The sequence below is a fragment of the Pleurodeles waltl genome, chromosome 8, assembly GCF_031143425.1.
Source record: "Pleurodeles waltl isolate 20211129_DDA chromosome 8, aPleWal1.hap1.20221129, whole genome shotgun sequence".
Classification (NCBI taxonomy): Eukaryota; Metazoa; Chordata; class Amphibia; order Caudata; family Salamandridae; genus Pleurodeles; species Pleurodeles waltl.
The window spans coordinates 798,421,166-798,445,792 of NC_090447.1; the positions used below are offsets into that span (position 1 = coordinate 798,421,166).

At 43.5% G+C, this 24,627-nt stretch overlaps 1 protein-coding gene across 1 annotated transcript in view; it reads left to right on the forward strand.

Moving 5' to 3' along the window:
• Nucleotides 1-24,627, forward strand: part of LOC138249560 (cytoplasmic tyrosine-protein kinase BMX-like) — a 628,910-nt gene that overhangs the window by 344,568 nt on the left and 259,715 nt on the right. Inside the window, exons 11-12 of the mRNA XM_069203506.1 lie at nt 9,672-9,751; nt 21,067-21,194. Coding sequence (XP_069059607.1) covers nt 9,672-9,751; nt 21,067-21,194 — 208 coding nt within the window. The remainder of the gene's footprint in view (nt 1-9,671; nt 9,752-21,066; nt 21,195-24,627) is intronic.

Consider the following 24,627-nt stretch of genomic DNA (forward strand, 5'->3'; position numbering starts at 1 on the left):
TTCCTTTGTGCAGTTTCGTGCCAGAACAGGGACTGGGGGTCCCTGAACCAGTGTAGACTGGCTTATGAAAGGAGGGCACCATCTGTGCCCTTCAAAGCATTTCCAGAGGCTCTGGGAGGCTACCCCTCCCAAGCCTGTAAATCCTATTTCCAAAGAAAGAGGGTGTAACACCCTCCACCCAAAGGAAATGGATTGTTCTGCCTTCCTTGGACTGAGCAGCTCAGTCCCCAGGAGGTCAGAAAACTGTCTGTGAGGTGGCATCAGATGGGGCTGCAGTGGAAACCTCAGAGAGCTGGTTTGGCCCAGGGTGCATGGGATTGGCCCCCCAATACCATATTTGGAATGGGGGGACAATTCCATGATCTTAGACACCTCATATGGCCATATTTGAAGTTACCATTGTGAAGCTACATATATGTATTGACATATATGTAGTGCACGCATGTAATGGTATCCCCGCACTCACAAAGTCCCGGGGATTGGCCCTGGATAACGTGGGGGCTCCTTTGCTAGCGCAAGGGTGCCCTCACACACAGTAAGTTTGCACCTAGCCTTCAGTAAATGAAGGTTAGACATATAGGTGACTTATAAGTTACTCAAGTGCAGTGAAAATGGCTGTAAAATACTGTGTGCACTATTTCACTCAGGCTGCCATGGCAGTCCTGAAGAAAGATTTGTTTGAGCTCCTTAGGGGTGGTAAAAGAAATGCTGCAGGCTATAAGGATCTCCTGGTACCCCAATGCCCTGGGTACCTAGGTAACATATACTAGGGACTTATAATGGGGGTCCAGTGTGCCAATTAGAATTGGAATATGGAGTCACTAAACTATAGTGACAAATTTAGTAAGTAGAGAGAGCATAAGCACTGGAGTTCTGGTTAGCAGAACTTTAGTGACAGAGTTAAGCACACTGACAGCACACATATAGGCCACAAACTATGAGCACTGGGGTCCTGGCTAGCAGGATCCCAGCGAGACAGGCAAAACACACTGATGAGTAAGGTTTTGACTATGAGCACTGGGGTCCTGGCTAGCAGGATCCCAGTGAGACAGTAAAAACGCACTGACAAACACTCACAAACAGGCCAAAATTGGGGGTAACCATGCTAGAAAGAACACATTTTCTCATAGCGTTTTGCGTCAAGGAGGAGCTGCCTGGACCCAGGAGGGACCTGGGGGTCTCAACTCGGATTGAGGAGAGAGAGGGGGCTCTCAGCACTTCAGAGATCCCTCAGAACACCAGGCAGCACCCACAGTTGTCCCATGACACGGGGACAAAGGAGTTCCAAAGTGCGGTTGTTGCAGCACTGCACGGGAGGATCCCACGCCACTGGAGACCGACTCAGAAAGCTGTGCATCACAGGATGGGGTGTTGGGGACCTTGGCTATGCTGTGCATGAAGAACATTTGGAAGAACTGCACAAAACCCAAAGAGCTGCAGAAGATGCAGTGCACAGGGGTACTGTTGCTGCACAAGTAGGCAAGCTCTTACCTCTACCCAATTTGGACAGCTGGACCGTTGGACAGTCAGGGTCACTTCAGTCCACCACCTGTGTTCCAGGGATCACGTTCATCGACAGGAGAGGAGTACCAGATTACCGGTTATCGTCGCAGAGAGGTGCCTGCTGAATCAGGGAAGTGACTCCATCACTCCATGGGAGATTCCTTTGGTTCCTCTGGTGCAGGGTGAAGCCAGGCAGTCCTCAGAGTATGCACACATTGGAAACTATTACAATTGCTGGCTGGAGCTGAAGTTGCAGGTCACAGGAGTCTTCTTGGATTATTTGTTGCAGTTGCAGGGGTTCCTGGAGCAGTCTGTGGTTGATCCGATGGTCAGAAGCTTAAGAAGAGGATGAAGAGGAGTCCTGGAGGAACCTTGCAAACTGAATCTGAGGAGACACCCAGAGGAGAGACCCTGAATAGCCCTGAGAGGGGGATTGGCTACCTACCCAGGTATGCACTTACCAGGAGGGGTCTCTGACGTCACCTGCTGGCACTGCCCATTCAGATGCTCTCAGAGGGTCCCCACACCTTGGATTTCAAGATGGCTAAGGCCAGGGACACCCTGGAGGAGCTCTGGGCACCACCCCTGGGGTGGAGATGGACAGGGGAGTGGTCACACTCCTTTCCTTTGTCCAGTTTTGCGCCAGAGCAGGGACTGGGGGTCCCTGAACAGATATAGACTGGATTATGCAAGGAGGGCACCGTTTCTGCCCTTCAAAGCATTTCCAGAGGCTCTGGGAGGATACCCCTCCCATGCCAGTAACTCCTATTTCCAATGGGAGAGGGTGTAACACCCCTCTCCTAAAGTAAATGCATTGTTCTGCCTTCCTGGGATTGAGCTGTTCAGTCCCCAGGATGGCAGAAACCTTTCTGTGAGGTGCAGCAGCTGGGGCTGCAGTGAAAACCTCAGAGAGCTGGTTTGGCAGTACTGGGGGTCCATGGTGGCGCGTCCAGGGTACATGGAATTGGCCCATCTACACCAGATTTGGATTGGGGGTTAAATTCCACAGTCTTAGACACCTCACATGGCCATATTCGGAGTTACCATTGTGAAGCTACATATATGTATTGACATATATGTAGTGCACGCTTATAATGGTGTCCCCGCACTCACGAAGTCTGGGGAATTGGCCCTGGACAATGTGGGGGCACCTTTGCTAGTTCAAGGGTGCCCTCACACACAGTAACTTTGCAGCTAGCCTTCAGTTAATGAAGGCTAAACATATAGGTGACTAATAAGTTACCTAGTGCCGTGAAAAATGGCTGTGAAATATGGTGTGCACTATTTCACTCAGGCTGTCGTGGCAGTCCTGAAGAAAGGTTTGTATGAGCTCCTTATGGGTGACAAAATAAATGCTGCAGCCCATAAGGATATCCTGGAACCCCAAAGCCTTGGGTACCTAGGTACCAAATACTAGGGACTTTTAAAGGGGGGTCCAGTGTGCCAATCAGAACTGGAATATGGAGTCACTATACCATAGTGACACAGTTGGTACACAGAGAGAGTATAAGTACTGGAGTTCTGATTAGCAGAACTCCAGTGAAACAGTCAAGCATACTGACAAAACATATAGGCTACAAACTATAAGCACTGGGGTCCTGACTAGCAGGATGCCAGTGAGACAGTAAAAACACACTGACAAACAGGCAGAAATTGGGGGTAACATGCTAAGAAAGATGGTACTTTCCTACAGGTGGCATGGGATCCGGGTGGTGGTTGTGAGTTAGTGGGTGCCCCTTCATGCCAGGACAGACATAGCAGTGTGATCTAGCTCAAGGGTAATGGGTGTATGGCAAATGCAAGTAACCTAGCTCGTTTCCATTACATGTCAGTCAGGGCTTGGTGGGCCCAGTTTGGTGTGCAGTTGGTGGTGTTTGGCCCTCATCTTGCTATGGCATCTAACCAATTCAATGCCAGTGCAATGCATAGTGCTCAATCCTGATCCCTGTGTGTGACGGTGCTGTATATGCCAACTGTGGTGTTGGTTCTGTAATTGACCCAGTGCTCCCTTTCTCTCCCCCCTTCTCCTTCTGTCATCCTGTCCATGTGTGCATTAGCATGACCTGGCTGCAGAGCAGGGGCACCACCGACAGAGGGAGCTGCATCCCACAGGGCCCAGGAAGCAGAGTCCACCGACGCCAAGGGAACCAGTGGGACAGAGGGCGAGGGGAGCAGCACGGAGGATGCAGGAGGTGACAATACTGACTCAGATACCTCCTCCGATGGAAGCTTCCTGGTGGTGGTGGACACCTCTGTGACCACCCCAGCTGCAGGTACAGCCGCCACCCCTGTATCAGCACCGCCCTCGCTGTAGCCCCTCAGCGAGTTGCCCATGCCTACTCACCCAAGAGGGTGGGCATCTCCTTCACCCCAGGCACCTCAGGCCCTGCCCCAGTGAGCCCTGCTGCCCTGAGTGAGGAGGCTATTAACCTCCTGAGATCCATCGCTGTAGGGCAGTCAACCATTGTGAATGCCATCCAGGGGCTGGCATTCCAGATGCAGCAATGCAATGCATTCCTGGAGGTCATCCACGGTGGATTGGCGGCCCAACAGAGATCGATTCAGGCTCTGGCCTCCACTCTGATGGCAGCCATTGTCCTTGTTCCTACTGTTCACCCTCCAACTACCACTTCCCAGTCCCAGTCTCCTCAACCGTAACCCATCCCATGCACACATACAGATGAGCATGCACGCAAGACATCACACAAGAGTGGCACAGTCAAACACAGGCACCACACTTCAGTCCACAAGCACTCACACAAACAACAGCCAGTTGCACACACATCCACATCCACTGCCTCCACTGTCTCCCCCTCCTCCTCCGTCTCCCTCACAGTCACGTCCACACTCACACCTGCATGCACTACTTCAACAGCCACCACCAGCATCACCACACCAAGCAGCACACATACCCCACTAGCAGACACCTCCACATTATCCATCCACACCTCCCCTGTGTCCTCTCCCACTCGGTCTGGCCCCCAGCCTTCCTAAAGGACACAAACGCAGGCACTCAGGCACCCTACAGCCACCCACCTCACATCAGCACACTGCCCATGCACCTGCACCCAAGTCCAGCAGACGTACTCGTCCAACAATCACTCCCTAAACCTCCACTCCCATCCCTCCTCTCTCACCCCGTCCCACCATCTCTAAGAAGCTTTTCCTTGCTCAACTTGACCTCTTACCTCCCCCTTCCCTCATCCTGCCCGTAAGAGCAGAGTTCCAACAACCCAGCACTGCACCTCAGCCAAACAGTCCACAGGGACAGTGGAGGAACCTCCCAGTCGTGGAGGCAAGACAGCGAGGATACCACTCCACCAGCCAGGAAAGGGAAGGATCCCATTCTACCAGCCAGGAAAGGGAAGGATCCCACTCCACCCACCCAGACAGAGAAGGATCCCATTCCACCAGCCAGGAAAGGGAACGATCCTACTCCACCAGCCAGGAAAGGGAAGGATCCCACTCCACCAGCCAGGAAAGGGAAGGATCCCACTCCCCAGCCAGGAAAGGGAAGGATCCCACTCCACCACCAATGACAAAAGAGGTTCCCACTGAACCACCAATGACAGAAGAAGTTCCCACTCAACCACCAATGTCAGAAGAGGTTTCCACCCAAACCAAAAATGACAGAAGAGGTTCCCACTGAACCACCAATGTCAGAAGAGGTTCCCACATAACCACCAATGTCAAAAGAGGTCCCCGTTCAACCACTGATGACAGAAGAGGTTCCCACTCAACCACCAGTGTCAGAAAAGGTTCCCACTCAACCACCAATGACAGACAAGAAGCCCTTTCCTCCAGCTGGGACAGAGCAGCCCTCACCTCCAACAGAGGCTGCCCAGGAGACACCTTTCCCAGCAGAGACAATGCAGCCCTCACCTCCAGCAGAGGCTGCCCAGGAGACACCTCCCCAGCAGAGACAATGCAGCCCTCACCTCCAGCAGGGGGCATGTAGGCCACCCTCCAGGGACTGTTGTACAAGGAGCCCACTCCAGAAGCAGTGGGCAAGTTCCCCACCTCAGAGCTGTGGCCTTGCACTCCCCAGCATTGGAATATGGGCATTGAGCCCCCACCAGGAGGAGTGGGCATGTTTCCCACCTCAGAGAGTGTGACCTTGCCCTCCCCAGCATTGGGAAATGGGCATGGAGCCTCCACCAGAAGCCGTGGGCAAGTTCCCCACCTCAGAGACTGTGACCTCGCACTCCCCAGCACTGACCATTTCTGGACAATTGTTCATGTATCTTTTTTCTAAAATTGGTTCATATGGTGGGTGTTGCCTTGCTATTACAATGTCAGTACTGCTGATCTCTAGTCCTTGTATTATTATGCCGTGTGTAATGTGCTATTGGTTTACATCTGCAGCTGGTTGTGTGTATGGTGAGTGTATGTCTGGTGGGTGTTGTGCGTGTGTGTCACTCTCCTTTTCCTTCCTCCCTCCCTTGTATGCTAGGCAGCTGTACTCACCGTCCTCGTCTTCGTCAGCGTTGGTGTTCCAGGTGGAGCATGGCGTAGAGAACATTGGGCAGTTCCGGTTCTATGGCGGTATTGGTCTTCTCTGTTGGTGAGTCTTTGGGCTTCTGTGATGTGTTTCTGCCAGGCTTTTGATGGCCTTGGTACTGCCCGGAAATCGTGGTGGTTTGCAGTGTCATAATATGGTGGGTGGTACCTTGTCTTCCGCCTGGTTGCTGATGGCTACCACTGTGGTGAGTGGTGTTAACGCCCTGGTGGTTGTTATGGTACATTGGCTGTCTATGGGAGTTATCACCTCCATTCTCATAATTTGTTGGTAATTATCGCCAGCTTGTTGGCGGTATTACTGCCACTTTAACAGTCACCACCAATGTCATAATGAGGGCCATGATATCTTTCCATCACTCACAAGGCTGCACCAACACTTCACACTTCAGCACTCCAACTTCTCTGTTCTCTGAAAATACTCTGCGTGGGGGGGAAGTATAGTGTCTCCTTGCCTGCTGAGTCACCACCAATAGTTAGCCCTGTCGGCACATCTTCTTCCTGAAAGTTTGTTGTGATGGATGGATAGACAGATAGATGGACAGATAGATAGATAGATAGATAGATAGATAGATAGATAGATAGATAGATAGATAGATAGGTAGATAAATAGATAGATAGATAGATAGATTTCTAGTTTGGAAATGCCACTCACATGATAGTTTGTATATGTCAAGCTTATTATATGCAAAGCATACACTCATTGCTTTTGATACATGCATTTTTACTGTGTTTTATTTTTCCGCTTCTAATTGCCATTTTGTGAGAATGCAAATGATAAGAAAACATGATTAATGGACTTTTTTTATTGATTCACTCATAAATATTTTCGTTAACATGTGATCCTTACAAACAAGGAGGGTCATAGTATTTAATAAAGATACATTTCAAAGAAACACTTCAAGATTGATGACTTTCCTCATTTAGACACTGCAGTGATAGCTACCCAATACTGCTGCAAATGCCTTTCCCAAAATGGCTACTGTGAAAATGTCTTCTTCAACAGCATTACCAAATAAAGCGGTAGATGTCACATAACTGTGGTGCTACTGCTAAACTCTTCACAACTGGGGCTATTCACTAAGGTAACATATACCTGTGACTAATTTGCATGTGTACTTTATTCTTGCACTTTTGAGTAACTCTACTATTTTTGACTATTCACAAAATCTGAGTGCATAGTCATTCATAAGTGTAGCATTGAAAATTTCCACCACTTTAAATCAGGGTGGGGCCACCTTTATGAGGATAAGTTATTACTGCCAAAAAAACAAACAGTACTAAGTCCAGCACCCAAGTGGGCCAACCACTGGAATGGCAACTCCCCCCTGTGCAAAATATTGGATGTACAAATGTAAAATAAAACCCAATGGGAAATAATGTTAAGCTAAAATACAAGTAGTTTCAAATATAAATAAATAAAATGTATTGTTAAAAAAAATCTAAAAATCAGTACATACCTATTGTTTAATTATAAAATATTTTAATAATCGTTTAAAATTTTAAATTAATATAACTTTTTTTATTAACATTTAATTAAGTTTTTATTATCAAGATACATCACTTTAATAGTTATTAATACATTACAAGAAATGCATTTTGTTTTTTTAAATGGAAATTTATTTTTTAATTTTAACTTCAGAAAATTAATTTTAATTTAATGTAACATATTAAATTGATAAAAAATATAATTTAAAATTAAGTTTATAATGCTGTACTATACATTGGTCTGTATTTAAAATAAATATATAACATTAATTTACATTATTATTTAGCATACATATATTTTTAGTAACTTTTTTTGCAAGTTTAATAAAAAAAAATTACTTTTCCCTATAATTTACCACATAGAAGTGTCTGCCTCATATGTGTCATGAAGATCCCCCCTTACAAAAGAGGAGAGGTGGACATGTACATTTGTAGGTTTGTGAATAACATTTTCTAGTACTTTAGTAGTACTATTTTAGTACTACTAAATGATCTACAAAACGAAGTTGATGAATAGGCCCCAATATGCATTACAATTTCATAATGTTGTTCTGATTCAATTAGAAAACCTGATTGCACACGGCCTGATTAGTAAACTATTGTGACGATAAAAGCCTTGCTACATCTTGAAGAACCCTGTTCTTCTAAAATGTATGATTCAAGAAAATCCACAAGCAACTGCTGGATTCAAGTATGCCACACAAGTTCTCACCCTTGATGAAAAAACAACCAGTTTTGTTTAGCCCAGAAGAAGATCCACCCTTTCACCCCACTGATCCCTAGAATCTTCACTAACCTTACACAATATTCAATTAATCTCTTAGTTAAACTTTCATGAACTTCCAAAATGTAAGTGATTGAAGGAAGGCAGTGATCAATAAAATTACCCAGTCTTATTTGGTTCATGTAAAAGGCATGTATTAAGGGGACTGTATTGTGCATACTTTACAGGACAAAGAAAAGCAACTTGATTGCGTAAGCTAGGAAATGATTCTCAGTCTCAAATCTCCCCTAGTATAGGCAATATTGTGTAGTACGCTCCTCCTGAACTACAGATGCCAAGTCATATACTTGAAACATGTTGATTTAAATTATCTGCTTTCTTGTAGTAATCTAAGGACAGTAAGGAGTATTGTGTATTTGCTTAATCTGTTTTGCTTCTAAAGTAACTTTCCCGAAAGTCAGATTAGGGCCAAACTTCAAAATTGACTTCCTGTAGTTGAGCAAAATGCACACTCCAAATATATCAGAAAAACATGTTTTTATGAAACTTACTTTTTCTAGCTCCTGTTTATCAAGCAAGTGCAATCATTACATTGGAAAATAATATGCTTTTTACAAGGCTACTGAAAACATGTATTACTAGAACAATTAAACTTCATACTAGCTTGTATTGCTGCGTCCAACACAGCATGCATGTTTCTGTTTTTGTTTAAAAAAAATATATGGCAGTAGTTCCTTAATTGATGTCACATTTTAAAGCAGGCCCATATTTGGAAGTGTGTTCACTAGGTTAATATGTTCCATGGTATAAATCAGTGGATGGTTCCCCCTTCTTGTTGAACCCTTAAGTAAAACCCAGTGTAGTGTTAAAGCATTTTCTAAAACAATTTGTGTTGTATAAGAACAATATGATTTTAATAACAATGGGGTGAAGGGATACAGTTCATGTATTTGACCCTGTACTGACATCTCAGCGTGCAGTATTTAGTAGGTCAAAAATATCTCCTATATCAAGCTTAAGCTCAGATATAGAGAATAACAAGTGGAGTTGTATGCCATCTATGTCAAATACTGCATGCTCCAGCAATTACCAGGAATTTTTACCACAGTAAATTTCTGCAGGTTTTTACTGCCAGAACTATTCTGGGAAAAAATTGCACACATATGATACTTATTGCAAATGGTAATTACACCATGAGGAAAACTTTTCAAGGGTAAGAATTTCAATTGCATTGCAAGCAAGGAATCAGGGCCTAGGTCTATGCCCCCAGAGCCTCCCTCCTACCCTACTGCTTGATCTTCAATGCTAAGTTTATGCAATGTGTATACAAATAAAACATATGAATTTTAAATATATTAATGTCTATATAAAACAGGAATGCAAAAGAAAAAACATAAAGGATGCAGAAATGAAATAATCTTTAATTGTATTTATTTAGGGGAAAGAAGGTTCCTATATGGTTAGAAACTCCAGCAAAGATGGAATTTATACTGTTTCTATATACAGCATGGCTGTAAGGTATGTACTAGCATGCATGCTCTTCAAAATGCACTCTCTTTGAAGTGTGTTTACAAATAAATTTACAAAAAGTTATGATTCTTTTTGCAGTATTTTCAGCAACAAACCATAGAGGGGGATGATCGATAAACTGCTTGACCTCTTGACCATGAGGATTCGGCTTCAGTAGCGAAGCCTTATGGGAATGATCAGCTCAGAAAAATATGTTATTTTCATTTGACTTGTTGGGGATAAAGACAGGAACGCAAATTTGTTAACAGTCATATCAGGATGAGTGTCACTGGTGTAAATGATTCTGATTCAATCAACAGTTTTTTCTTGACATTAACCTATTTAAACATGATTTTCTAAATATTTTGTTTAAATCGTATTTATTTGAAACATACTTAGCCTCATAGTTTCCAGTGGAAAGTAAGGTTTACTCCTTTATCACGACTCCTAGTGTGTTCTGAGGAGACTTGCTGTACTTTACTCCTGTTTTCCTGGGCTCTGGGGTGGGGTACTTTACTTACCTTTGGTGTTTTCTTACACTCCCTGCACCCCTCTACACATTACTCTTGCCTAGGTTGGAAACCGACATTCACATTCCACTATTTTAGTATATGGTTTGTGTTCCCCCTAGGCCCAATATAGCCTACAGTGATTTTCACTGATTGCACTATTTTATGACTGTTTACTTACCTGATGTTGGTTACTGGTGTGTATTTTGTGTATAATAGTTACCTCATAAGGGTGTATAGCCTCTAAGATATTTTTGGCCTTGTGTCACTAAAATAAAGTACCTTTATTTTTGGTAACACTGAGTATTGTCTTTCTTGTGTGTGAGTACTGTGTGACTATAATGCTGTTTCAAGAGCTTTGCATGCCTCCTATTTCAGCCTTGGCTGCTCTGCCTACAGCTACCTCTAGACAGCCTGGCTTCTAGACACTGCCTACATTACACTAATAAGGGATAACTGGACCTGGTATAAGGACCTTAGGTACCTACTACAAACCAGGCCAGCCGCCTACATTGGTGGTGCAGCAGTGGGATAAGTACTTGCAATTGCCTTATCACTCTGTCACTGGTTCTTTTCACAAGAAAGTGTACTCTAGTACTTACTGTAGAGCTTTAGATAAATATACCTAGCAGTCTCACTTTCACTCTAAAACGTCTAGAAAGTTAGATAAGGTAGGTTTTCTTCTTCTCTCAATTTTCTTCTAACTTTTTCTATCACTATGTCTTCTATTGAGGCCACCCTGAGTGTTATCAAGACAACTTATGAGAACCTTAACTTTAAAAGTCTGAGGGGGCTGTGCTCAGAAAGAAGCTTAGGGATTGGGAAGAACCCCAATAAGGATTTACTTTTAAATCCCCTCTTGCAAGATTATCAGGAGCAATCTGATAATCATGTAGAACCAGAGAGGAAGGTAGAGGGGGATTCTAAACAGGTAGATTCAGGAGAGGGTCCTTAAAATGCAGGAGAGGGTCCTTCCACAGATCTTTCCCTTAGCAAACCTACTAGTGTAGCTGGTAGTGGGAAGGGGTCACACACAGTTAGGGCACCCTTCACACCTAGAGGCCAGGCCACTAGGGTTATACAAGTTAGGGAAAGATCAACCTCAGCTCATTCCCATGTCACCTCTGTCTCAGAGTTGTCCCACACATCCAACCCTGAGGACAAATCCCTAGTTGGAGGAGGCCAGACTGAGGCTGCAACAGCAACAGTTGGCCTTAGATAGGGAATCCCTAGCTGTGGAAAGGGAAAGGCAGGGGTTGGGGTTAGTTCCCCATGGTGGCAGCAGCAATAGCAGTTTTAGAAGTTACAATGTCAGAGAAAGCACATTTGATTCTAGAAACCTGCATAAAAGTGTTCCCCTTACAAGGAAGGGGATGGCATCTACAAGTGGGTTGCTGCACTTGAGAGGCCCTGTAAAGTTCATAGGGTCCCTCAAAGGCAGTGGGCCTCCATTCTGTGGTTGCCCTTCTCTGCCAAGGGGAGAGACAGACTCCTTATTGTCAGAGAAGATGATGCAGACAAGTATAATGTTTTGAAGACAGGACGCTTGGATGGATTTGGCTTAACCACTGAGCAATACAGAATTAAGTTCAGGGAAACCAGAAAAGAGTCTTCACAAGATTGGATAGACTTTGTGGACTAAACCGTGAAGACCGTAGAAGTTTGGTTACATGGCAGCAAGGTGTCTGATTCTGAAAGCTTATATAATCTAATCTAAAAACTGTGTGTCTGACTTGTTACACCAGCATCTAGTAGACTCAGATCTGACATCTCCCCAAGAATTGGGAAAGAAGGCAGACAAATGGGTCAGAACAAGAGTGAACAGAAAAGCTCATACAGGGGGTGATGGCAAGGACAACAAGAAGAAGGATGGTAAGTCACATGACAAGGGTGGGGACAAAGATAAAAAGTCAGAGTTTTCATCAGGCCCACAAAAAATCCTCTGGGGTGGAGGCCCAAATCCTCTTCTAATCATCAGAAAAAGCCATGGTGTTACCTATGTAAATTCAAAGGCCATTGGGCAAGTGATCCCACTTGTCCCAAGAGGAACATCAAACCTCCCACTACCACAACCTCCACTGCTTCCACTAGTGCCCCTAGTAGTAGCGGTGGTGGTGGGAAAAAGTCTACAAATAGGCAATCTAAGGTTGTAGCTGGTCTCACTTTTGGTAATGTAGTGGGGTTAGTCTAGTTAGGGAGACCACTGATGATGTAAGTCTCTGATGGTGGCCTTGACCGTGCCACCTTGGTTGCTTGTCCCCTTAATATGGAAAAGTACAGGCAACTACCCCTAATAAATGGTGTTCAGGTTGAGTCCTATAGGGACACAGGTGCTAGCGTCACTATGGTGATAGAAAAACTGGTTGCCCCTGAACAAAATCTACTTTGTCATCAGTACCAAGTTACTGATGTCCATAACAAAACCGTTAGCCACCTCATGGGTGTTGTGAATCTCAACTGGGGGGTTACTGGGTCCTGGAACAATGGACCAAGTGCTACCAAAACCTAGGGGTGGAAAGGGCAAACCCTTGTCCACTATCCCTCTCTCTCCAGAAGATTCCCCTTTTGATGAGGAGGTGTCAACTCCTTGTGCGGAACCTAACCAGAGGAGCTTCAGGCCTGCACAGCTGAACTCTTGAGTGCAGGGGGGCCTGCCAGGGAGGAACTGAGTGTGGCACAGCAGACCTGTCCCACACTAGAGGGTCTAAGACAGCAAGATGTCATGCAACAAGCTGGGGATATCAGTGACTCACATAGAGTTTATTGGGAGAACAATCTCCTTTATACTGAGGCAATGGACCCAAAACCTGGTGCTACCAGGAGACTGGTCATTCCCTTGAAGTATATGGAATTCATCCTACCTCTTGCAAATGATATTCCCCTGGCTGGACATCTGGGGCAAAGTAAGACTTGGGACAGACTGGTCCCTCACTTTCACTGGCCTCACATGTCAGAGGACACAAACATGTTTTGTCACTCTTGTGTCACTTGCCAAGCCGGTGGCAAGACTGGTGGCACCCCAAAGGCCCCATTAATCCCACTGCCGATGGTTGGGGTGCCCTTTGAAAGGGTATGGGTTGATATTGTTGGCCCCCTTGACCATCTAACTGCTTCTGGAAACAGACTCATCTTAGTGGTGCTGGACCAAGCCACAAGATACCCAGAAGCAATCCCCTTAAGGACCACTACAGCTCCTGCAGTGGCAAAGGCCCTCCTGGGAATATTTTCCAGGGTAGGCTTTCCTAAAGAGATAGTATCAAAGAGGGGTAGTAACTTCATGTCTGCATACTTAAAAGCAATGTGGAAAGAGTGTGGTGTAAACTATAAATTCACAACACCCTATCATCTACAATCAAATGGACTTGTTGAGAGATTTAATAAAACTCTCAAAAGCATGATCATGGGACTCTCTGAAAAACTCAGAAGGAGATAGGATGTCTTCTTGCCATACCTCCATTTTGCCTACAGGGAGAGACCCCAAAGGGAAGTGGGCTACAGCACCTCTGAACTCCTGTTTGGTCACCCTGTTAGGGGTCCACTTGTACTTGTCAAACAGGGGTGGGAGCAACCCTTGAAGCCCCGGAAACAAGACATTGTAGATTAAGTGCTTGGCCTAAGATCAAGAATGGCTGAGTACATGAAAAAGACCACTACACTACAAACCTTCAGGCCAGCCAAGAGCTTCAAAAGCAATGGCATGACCAGAAGGCTGTCATAACTGAGAACTACCCAGGACAGAAGGTGTGGGTATTGGAGCATTTGGCACCAAGAACATTCCAAGACAAATGGAGTGGACCACATCTTATTGTGGAAAAGAAGGGTGAGGTCTCCTATTTGGTACACATTGGTACTCCAAGGGAGTGACCCTCTCCCTGACCTCTTCTCCAACACTGAAGCTGATGGCTCAGTGGAGGGGGTTGTCCTTGCAGACTGCCTTACAGCAGAGCAGAAGGAGGATCGCAAGAACCTCCTAGGCCGATTCTCTGAACTATTTTCACTTACACCTGGTCAGACTACTTGGTGGGAGCGTACCATTGATACTGGAGACAGTTTACCTGTCAAAAGTAGGATTTATAGACAGCCTGACCATGTCATAGACTGTATTAAATCTGAGGTTCATAAAATGCTGGACCTAGGAGTAATTGAGCACTCAGACAGCCTCTCCCCAAAACTCATAGTCAAAATGGAAAAATGGAAATTACGGTTTGTGTAGACTACAGAGGGCTCAATACACTTTCAAAAACAGATGCTCACACTATAGCCAGAGCAGATGAGCTAATAGATGCACTGCTCTGCCAAGTATCTGAGCACTTTTGATTTGACTGCAGAGAATCGGCAGATGAAATAATCAGAAGACGATAAACCAAAAACTGCACGTTCAACCACTGGAGGGCATTATCAATTTACAGTTATGCCCTTTGGTCTGAAAAATGCACCTGCCACTTTCCAAAGGCTGGTGAATACAGTCCTCCAATGTCTGGAAGCATTCAGTGCAGCATATCTAAATGATACTGCTGTATTTAGCTTCACCTGGGATGACCACCTGGTCCACCTGTGGAAAGTTTTGGAGGCCCTGCAAAAGGCAGGCCTCACTATCAAGGCTTAAAATGCCAGAGGGGGGAAGAAAAAGTGGTTTATCTGGGACACCTAGTTGGTGGAGAACTGATTGAACCACTACAGGGGAAGATCCAGACTATTTTAGACTGGGTTCCCCCTACCACTCAGACCCAGGTCAGAGCCTTTCTTGGCCTCACCGGGTATTATAGGAGGTTTATAAGAACTATGGCTCCATTGTTGTCCCTCTTAATGACCTCACCTGTAAGAAGATGCCCAAGAAGGTATTCTGGACAGCCAGCTGTCAAAAAGCTTTTGAGGAGCTTAAGCAGGATATGTGTACTGCACCTGTCCTAAAAAGCCCAAATTACTCTAAAAAATCATTGTCCAGAGAGACGCTTCTGAACTGGGGGTTGGGGTAGTGCTTTCACAACTAAACTCAGAGAGCCAGGATCAACCTGTTGCTTATAGCCTATTCCCTGAGATAGCTGAGACCATACTTATTTGGGACTCACTTCATAGTTCAGACAGACCACATACCTCTCTTATGGTTAAAACAGATGATAGGAGAAAACCCTAAATTGTTGAGGTGATCCATTTCTCTACAGGGGATGGACTTTACAGAGAAACATAGACCTGGGAGTAACCAATCCAATGCACATGGACTCTCCAGATATTTCCACTTAGACAATGAAGACCCATGTGGGCAAGGGTAGCCTAACTGTACCTCGTTTGGTGGGGGTGGGGTAGGAAAGTACTATCTTCTTGGCATGTTACCCCCAATTTTTGCCTGTTTTCAGTGTATTGTTACTGTCTCACTGGGATCCTGCTAGTCAGGACCCCAGTGCTCATAGTTTGTAGCCTATATGTCAGTATGTTTTACTGTATTGTCAGTATGCTTGACTGTGTCACTGGAGTCCTGCTAACTAGAACTCCAGTGGTCATGCTATCTATGTTTCTAAATTTGTCACTATAGTCTAGTGATCCCATATTCCACTACAGATTGGCAATATTTGCACACTGAACCCCCTGATAAGTCCCAAGTATATGGTACCTAGGTACCCAGGACATTGGGGGTCCAGGAGATCCTTATGGCTGCAGCATTTCTTTTGCCACCCATAAGGAGCTCATATAAACACTTTTTCAGGACTGCCGTTGCAGCCTCAGAGAAATAGCGTAAGCACTATTTCACAGCCATTTTCACTTTACCAGGTAACTTTTAAGTCACCTATATGTCTAATCTTCAGTTCCTGAAGACTAGGTGCAAAGTTACTCTGTGTGAGGGCACCCCTGCACTAGCAGAGGTGCCCCCACATTGTTCAGGACCAATTTGCTGGACTTTGTGAGTGCGGGGACGCCATTCTAAGTGTGCACTACACATAGGTCAATACATATATGTAGCTTCACAATGGTAACCCTGACTATGGCCATGTAAGGTGTCTAGGATTGAAAAATTGTATCCCCAATCCAATTCTGGTATTGGTAGGCCAATTCCATGCAGTCTCGGCTCTCCACCATGGCCCCTGGTACTGCCAAACTGGCTCTCTGAGGTTTCCACTGCAACCCCAGCTGCTGCCACCTCACAGACAGGCTTCTGCCCTCCTGGAACTTGGGAAGCTGATTTTCAGGAAGGCAGAACAAAGCATTTCCTTTGGGACAGGGATGTCACACCCTCTCCCTTTGGAAATAGGTATTACAGGCATGGGAGGGGTATCCTCCCAGAGCCTCTGGAAATGCTTTGAAGGGCACAGATGGTGCCCTCGTTGCCTAATCCAGTCTACACTGGTTCAGGGACCCCCAGTCCCTGCTCCGGTCCAAAACTAGACAAAGGAAAGGGGAGCTCCCCCAGAGTGTCCCTAGTGTTAGCCATCTTAGATTTCAAGGTGTTGGGATACTCTGAGAGTATCTGAGTGGGCAGTGCCAGCAGGTGATGTCAGAGACCCCTCCTGATAGGTGCTTACCTGGTTAGGTGGCCAATCCCCCTCTCAGGGCTATTTAGGGTCTCTCCTCTGGGTGTTTCCTCAGATTCAGTTTTGCAAGACTCCAGCAGGAATCCTCTGCAACCTCTCTTCACCTTCTACCATCAGATCAACCTCAGAACTGCTCCAGGAACTCTGCAACTGCAACAAAGTATCCAAGAAGGCTACTGCAACTCTGTAACTTCAGCTCCTGCCAGCAACTGCAACAGTTTCCAGGTCGTGCACACTCCGAGGACTGCCTGTCTTCATCTTGCACCAGAAGGACCGAAGGAATCTCCAGTGGAGTGACGGAATCAATTCCCTTCTTCAGCAGGCACCTCTCTGCAGTGACGACTGGTACTCCGAGCGCCCTCTCCTGATGACAAGGGTGGATTCGGGAACACAGGTCAGGGACCAAACTTACCCTGACTGTCCAAAGGTCCAGCTGTCCAAAATTGGTGGAGGTAAGAGGTTGCCTCCCAGAGCCAGACAGTACCCAGTGCAACGCATGTTTTGCAGCTCCTAGGGCTCCTGTACACTTCTCCAAGGAATCCTTTGTACACAGCGTAGCCCTGATCCCCAGCACTCTATCCTGCAACGCTCAGCTCCCTGAGTTGTTCTCCAGCGGCATGAGATCCCTTTGTGAAGTGCTGCGATGACTGCAGTTTGCAAATCCTTTTTCCCTGTGTCCTGGGACTCCTCTGGGTGCTGCCTGGTCTTCTGAGGGCTCTCTGAAGTGCTGAGAGCCCCCTCTGTCTCTTCAGTCTGAGTTGAGACCACCAGGTCCTTCCTGGGTCCAGGTAGCACCTTTTTCCACCAAACGCGCCTTTTGCGTGAACCAAGGCTTGTTGGTGGGATCCAATAATGAAAACCAGCCTGCATCCATCTACTCGACGTGGGACATCTCTTGTATCAAGCAGGACCCGCAGCTGTCTTCTTTGGTGCATTTCTGACTTTTTCTTCTAACCGGAGAATCCACTTTTGCAAGGACTCCGGTTACTCCTTGACTCTTCACATGTTCTTAGACTTGGTCTCCTCTCTCCACAGGTCTTCAGGTCCAGGAATCCATTGTTGGTGTCTTGCACCCTTGCTTGGGTTTTGCATAATCCTTTATCACAACTCCTAGTGTTTTCTTGTCAGGAGATTACCCATTAAATCAAACCTCCACAAGAGCAAACGCCTTTTACCCAGCTCCCGCCAACAGATGCATGCTCAGACTTTACTGATTATCTGAAACCTGCATCTGCTAGGGGGAAAGGGGAATGGGAATAGAAAAAGAGAGACCGCCTCCAGATCCAGTTCCAGCCTGTGTTTCCCACTTTAATATAGAATATTCAGTGTGTGCTTCTATAACCTGCACCTTTCTTCTTTTTGGGATTGCTTGAAAGGAAGGACCTGCAGTAGGATGATAAGAGCATAGATAAGTATATTCCTACTGCGCATTCAACTGTTCAGCCATTCACATTCACCCAATTCTATTGTTAGCCTAACCTGGATCTTTTGAGAGACTAGCCTCTCTCTAAGACAACAATGTTAACTTAATATCTTCTTTTCTCCAGGAGACAGAGGTATCCAAGGTTCTCTGGAGAACAGTTCAAAGGTTTAAAAATATACAATCTACTAATGTCTTTTACAGGAAACGAAAACTCCTTCTCAAGGTTCAGTTTTCTTAATCACAGTCTCTAGGAATTAGTCTGAGCACTGAGGTTTGTCTCCAATACTGGCAAGTCTGCAAGGTGAAGCGTTTTTGAATATATATGTACATATATATATTGGCAAGTCTGGAAATCATTCAAAAGGATTCCTTATAGCAGTTGCTTGAAGTTCTGTTAAGCCAAAACGAATTCTCCTCGGAAAGCCAATAGCCAGTTGTTGGGATAAGGAAGAAATTCAGCTTCTCCAGAAGGGAAAAAGTAGCTGGTGTGCACAACGTAAAAAGAAAAATAATGAATTACTCAAAACTGGAAGAATCCTCTATGAAACGAAGCGCCTCAGTAACACTGCTCATTCTCCTCAGGATGACAGTTGAAGTGCACAGCTCCCAGAGAAAAACAGCTGGAAGGAACAACTTAACAACACTGGCAATAGTTTTCCTGACAGTTCTGAGGAAACTTGCTTTACTTTACTCCTGTTTTCCTGTGCTTTGAGGTGGAGTACTTTACTTACCTTGGTGTTTTCTTACACTCCCAGCACCCCTCTACACACTACTCTTGCCTAGGTGGGAAACCGACATTCGCATTCCACTATTTTAGTATATGGTTTGTGTTCTCCCTAGGCCCATTGTAGCCTATGGTGATTTTCATTGTTTGCACTATTTTATGACTGTTTACTTACCTGATTTTGGTTACTAGTGTATATTTTTCCTATAATACTTACCTTCTATGGGAGTATAGCCTCTAACATATTTTTGGCCTTGTGTCACCAAAATAAAGTACCTTTATTCTTGGTAACAGTGAGTATTCTCGTTCTTGTGTGTGAGCACTGTGTGACTACAGCTACCTCTAGACAACCTGGCTTCTAGACACTCCCTACATTTCACTAATAAGGCATAACTGGACCAGGGATGAGGTGTAAGTTCCTTAGGTACCCACTACAAACCAGGCCAGTCTTCTACACATACTTATACAGAATTCAACAATATAACAATTTACAAATCTTGCATAGATAACTTCTGGTTCCAACCAACTAATATGCCTTGTCTTCATGTGAACAGGACAGCTTCCACCGATCTTGCGAGTTTTAACAAAGATCATTCTGAACACATGACACATTTAACTATTTTTGGAAACAGTATGAAAGATCCCAGTTCCTTCACACCATTTGTAATCTATAAAACAAAGCCAAGATAAGCGCAATATATTTTGAGATAATTTCACTCCCATTCCTATTCAATTTTCTAACAGAACCTCTTCATGAAGAAGCAGTTTTAAGATTAATCTAACATTTCAGTAATTCTTGTCATAGGTCAAAAGGTTAGGAAGCTACGTTTTTAACACTCTCTATCAATGTTATTGTTATCCTAGGACACTTGCATCATGAAATGATATATTTATGTTCATGACACAGATCAAAACATTAACCAAGAAGAAAGGCAATCAAAAATCTTTGTCAGTAGTTCAACTAAACACATGTGGCTATGCAAGCTTTAAATGCAAAGCCACATTTAAATTCAATGTTTATTTAAGGCCTACAAAACTCTTCTCATGCATGTTGGTCATATAATGTTTTTATTCTTATAAATCTACTCAAACAACATTAAGGTCCTGATTCAGAGTTTGGTGAATGGTTACTCCATCTCAAACATGACAGATGGTCCATTTTTCTTAATACAAGTGCATTATACCCTAGGGCCATTGCCAGTCTCTAAATCAAATGAAAATTATTATATTCAAAAACATATTTAAAGGGTCGCCTGTGAATCAAAATCAGCCCTGCCAAAACTTTCAAACCAGACCGTTCTCATCTTGTCTCCTTTTTCTCTTTTCTCCTCTCACTCTCTTCGATCGCATTCCTCTCTGTCTTTCCTCTCCCTCTCTCTCAAGCACTGGCTGTATCTGCTAATTTATCAGAAGCAGCTGAAAAAAGTAGAAGAGTTGCCTGCAGCACCCCATGCCTTCAAAACCAGCATACAAATGCTCAAACCCACCAACGGTAGGCCCAGTGATAACAATGGCCAATCCAGCCCTGCATATTTGCCACATAATAAGAGCAAATTTTTTAGCAAAGGTACATGAAAATAAACATTGTCATTTTACATTAAAATTCACACATTTGTAATACTTAAATAGGCAGGAAACTGAACCCCAACATGGTAAAGCAGCCATCTTACCATTATCCCCTCTCAAAACCAGCATTTGCTCCATTTTGACCCAAAGCTTCCAACAAATCACATATATAACAGTAGTAAAATAAACTTTACGTAAACCACATAGTATTGACACCTCCATACTGAAACTTACCTCTCCCTCCGTCCACCTCAGCTCATACCATGACCTGTGGAATGTTCTGACTGTAATAACTTTAAACTGTTCCAGATACAAAATTCTTGCTACTCTAGCTGAATTTCCCTTTATATATAGCAACACAATAAATCTGTCAAGTGGTGCTTTGACAAATATTATATATGGAAACCTACCAATTCAGCAGTTTGCAATATTTCAATATGACCTTAAATATCAAATTACATTCTAATGTAAAAACAATGAAGAGGAAACCATTGTGTTGATAAAAACTTCACTGATGGATCAGCACAGTAGCTGAGAAATATATCTCTAATTGCAATTTTCTTTTCTTATTTTTATAGAGACAAAAAATGGGTTGTGAAGCATTACCATGTTCATACAGACAATGAAAACAAAGTATATTTAGCTGAAAACCACTGTTTCGACTCAATACCTAAATTAATCAACTACCATCAGCACAACTGTGCAGGTAAGCTCCCCCTTTGAGTTAAGCTTTTACTCTCTGGCTCCCCGTTACAGAGGCAATATCTCAGGTATATAAGATACACTAGGATAGACAGTTCATGTTGAACCTATCTTTGATGGTGGTGGTTTGGTGCTATAGGAGAACTCACACTTCATACCCAAAGAAAGAGAGACACATAAAGGAGGAAAACTACAGGTGCTAGTGGACAATGTATACACTCTAAGGAACAAATTATGAGAATTGCAGAATGGGGAAAGTTTATTGTCACATATGCAATACATATGATAAATAATGTTACTCAAAAGAGTGGTAGTTCCAGGGCATTATAAATATCTCCTCTCATGTGTTCTGAACTTCGAAAGGAGGCATAACATGTGGAATCTCTATTTACTAAGTTAATATTTATGGCTATCATCAGGAATGAAATAAAAGAATGCACCTTTTGGGAAAATGCCACAGAAAATAACAATTGCTAGATAGTTTTTAATGAAAGATGCATGGACTATGGTAGTATTCGAGACAAAAGGGAAATTCCAGATTAAATAGCAAGGAATCAAAAATGATATATGATGAAAGTGGATCAAATTAGGAGTTGTATTTCAAATGAGTTTATTGGTTAAATTTGAAGAGGCTGGGTGACCCATTGGGTAATTTTGAGTAAGTGCCTGCACAGACATTGATATCTTTGGATTAGCTACTATTGACTGTGCGTACAAGTGTGTTGCAGAGGAGTCTGAAGTCCAGAAGGCAAAGGTTGATTTTTTTAGAGTGGAAATCATGGCACACTGTAGGAAGGTGGTTAGCCCTCTAAAGCTAAATAGGTGTAGGAAAATATTTGTGATGTTCAACTTCAAAGAATATTTATTCGGCAAAATATGGCCGTAAAAGACACCAGTCCAATAAAATACAACCATGAACCAGAAATATAAAATAACACAAAAAGGAGGGAGATCATCCATGCCATAAATGCTTCAAAAGAGGAATTAACAGAATAACTCCTTAGAACAACCATGTCGCCAATCAGTAGATTAAAAGAGTCAATATAATTACAAACAATTGGCAGCACTCATGTAAAGTGCATAGAGCATAATAAATATATTGAAAAAAACATAATTAAAACAACAATTAAAGAGATTAAAGATTGCTCCAGCTGTGCTACTGAGCTTAAGGCATGAACTAGTCAGCTGCCACTGCCAAGAGCCCAGGAGCCCAAGCAGTTGAAAACTACACCCAGATGACTAAAGTATTTTACGTTGCGCAACGAGTGACCCTGAATAACAAGCCTACGAGTATCGATTCTTATAGGTCCACATGCCATAATCTGAGATTTACCATAATTTCTACCCATAAACTGTGTGAAATGGTCCACTAGCACCCGCAAAGCATTGAGATTATAGGTCAATAAGACTGCGTCATCTGCATAGAGCAATGTGTGCATCTGAATACCAGCAACTCTGAAAGTGTCAACCCGAAATAGAAATCTGGTTAGGGCAAAGCATGTTAAAATCTTAAATAAAAAGTAGGAGGGCCAAAATACTACCTTGGCGCACACTCTGTTTTAGACAAAATTCTGGGAGCATTTCTTCATTTGTGCTCAGGTACACTTTGGCTGCCAGATCAGAATGTAGATTTCACCAGGGATACCTCTATGCCCATATCCATTAGCCTCAGATACAACTTGGACTTTTTAACCTAATCAAAAGCTGTCTCAGGTGCATAAAGGCCAGGCACAGAGGCAGCACCTTGTGTAAATATACTTGTTAACAATAAAAATCAAATTTAGGCATTGTTCTACTGTACCCAGCCCTGGACGGAACTCAAATTAGAAAGGGGAAAGAACATCTCCCTCTTGAACCCATTCAACAAGACTATCAAAAATCACCCTGCCAATAACTTTAACTGCACTATCTAATAAAGATATTGGCCTATAGCATTTAAGGAACATACAATCACCTTTTTTTTAAAATAGGCACAATAATAAAAGGTTTCCAAGAATGAGGCATATTTAGGGAACTGTTAAAAACATTGGTGATTAAAGGACCCCAAAGGGTGACATTACATCTTTTAAGGTCAATTGGGATCCCGTCTGGACAAGGTGCTTTACAGCTTCGTGATCTATTTGAGAGAAACAATGAGGTCCACATCAAGTCTTAATACCTAATCCCAAAATGTTTCAGGTGGGTTGTTAGGATGGAGTGGTTCACAATATCAAAGACAACTGAACTATCCAGGATGATGAGGGTTCCTGTGCTGTTTTGATCAACTGTGATCAAAAGTCGTACCTGATGTATATTCAAGAATCTTCAGGGCCTCTTGATAGCCTATAACTGATCTAGAGTTAGTTAAATATGTTGTAAGATTTGTGAAATTCATGTAGTTGCTAATGAACTGTTCATTCTAGGTCTTTGGTTGAAGCAGAGACATTAGGGATTGCTCTCCACTGTAGTATATATCAGTAAGTTTATTGTTTTTTAACCTTTTATGTATGCTGGTTTAAATTCGGATAGGACAATCTCACAGAGGTGTTCAAGACAGAAAGGTAACCTGTAGGGAGACAATGTGAGGTTAAGAATCCTCAGGCTCACAGAAGTGGAACCAGCGTTTCTGCCGATGGAGACAAGAGGTACTAGCTAGTCCGTCAGTGCAAGCTGGATGTTATAGGATGTGATGTATTACATCCAATAAGAACCAGTACTGTGGTGTTTGAAATCTATTGGGTGTAATAGTTATTACCTATCACACTTTTTTGGGGATAACTTATGTTTTTTTGTATTTGCTGCACCAAAATATGCATAGTACAGAAATAATTGGCCATTGTTCACCTTGTATATTTACTTGTGGAAAATGGCAGTGTTAATCTCTAAATTCATAATTCTGGTATGTGTGATAACAGGAAATGCTGCAAATAACTTAACAATCTACTTATAATGAGGACCTTGGAGTTTGATAATAAAGAAAAATGTTCCTAAATCTGAAGGAAATTGTAAATCATTTGTGGGTGGGTTATCTGCTTGTGGAAAATACTACAACAGAATTACTTACTGCATACTGTCCCTATAACAGAGAACATCTATTATAAATATCTATAATATTATACACAAGTGATGAAAACTCTAAAAAAAAAAATTCTCTTTCCTCCATACATTTTAGGATATACCCTTATAACCCAATTCTAAAGCCATACGGACATGCCTTCAAGAATGATGGAAGCATATATACAGTAGCTTTAAAAATTGTAGTAACATAACTTCCTTCATAAGTGTGTTTTTAATGGAGGAGTCTCCCTCTGAGGAAATTTGATTGTTGTGCTAGTAATTTCCCGGACATCACATACCCCTGTAAAATTTACACATGCAAAAGAATAATTATTACCAATGCATTTCTGCGAACTTTACAATATCATCTTTCTCTAAATCCGATCAGGTAGGTAATGTTG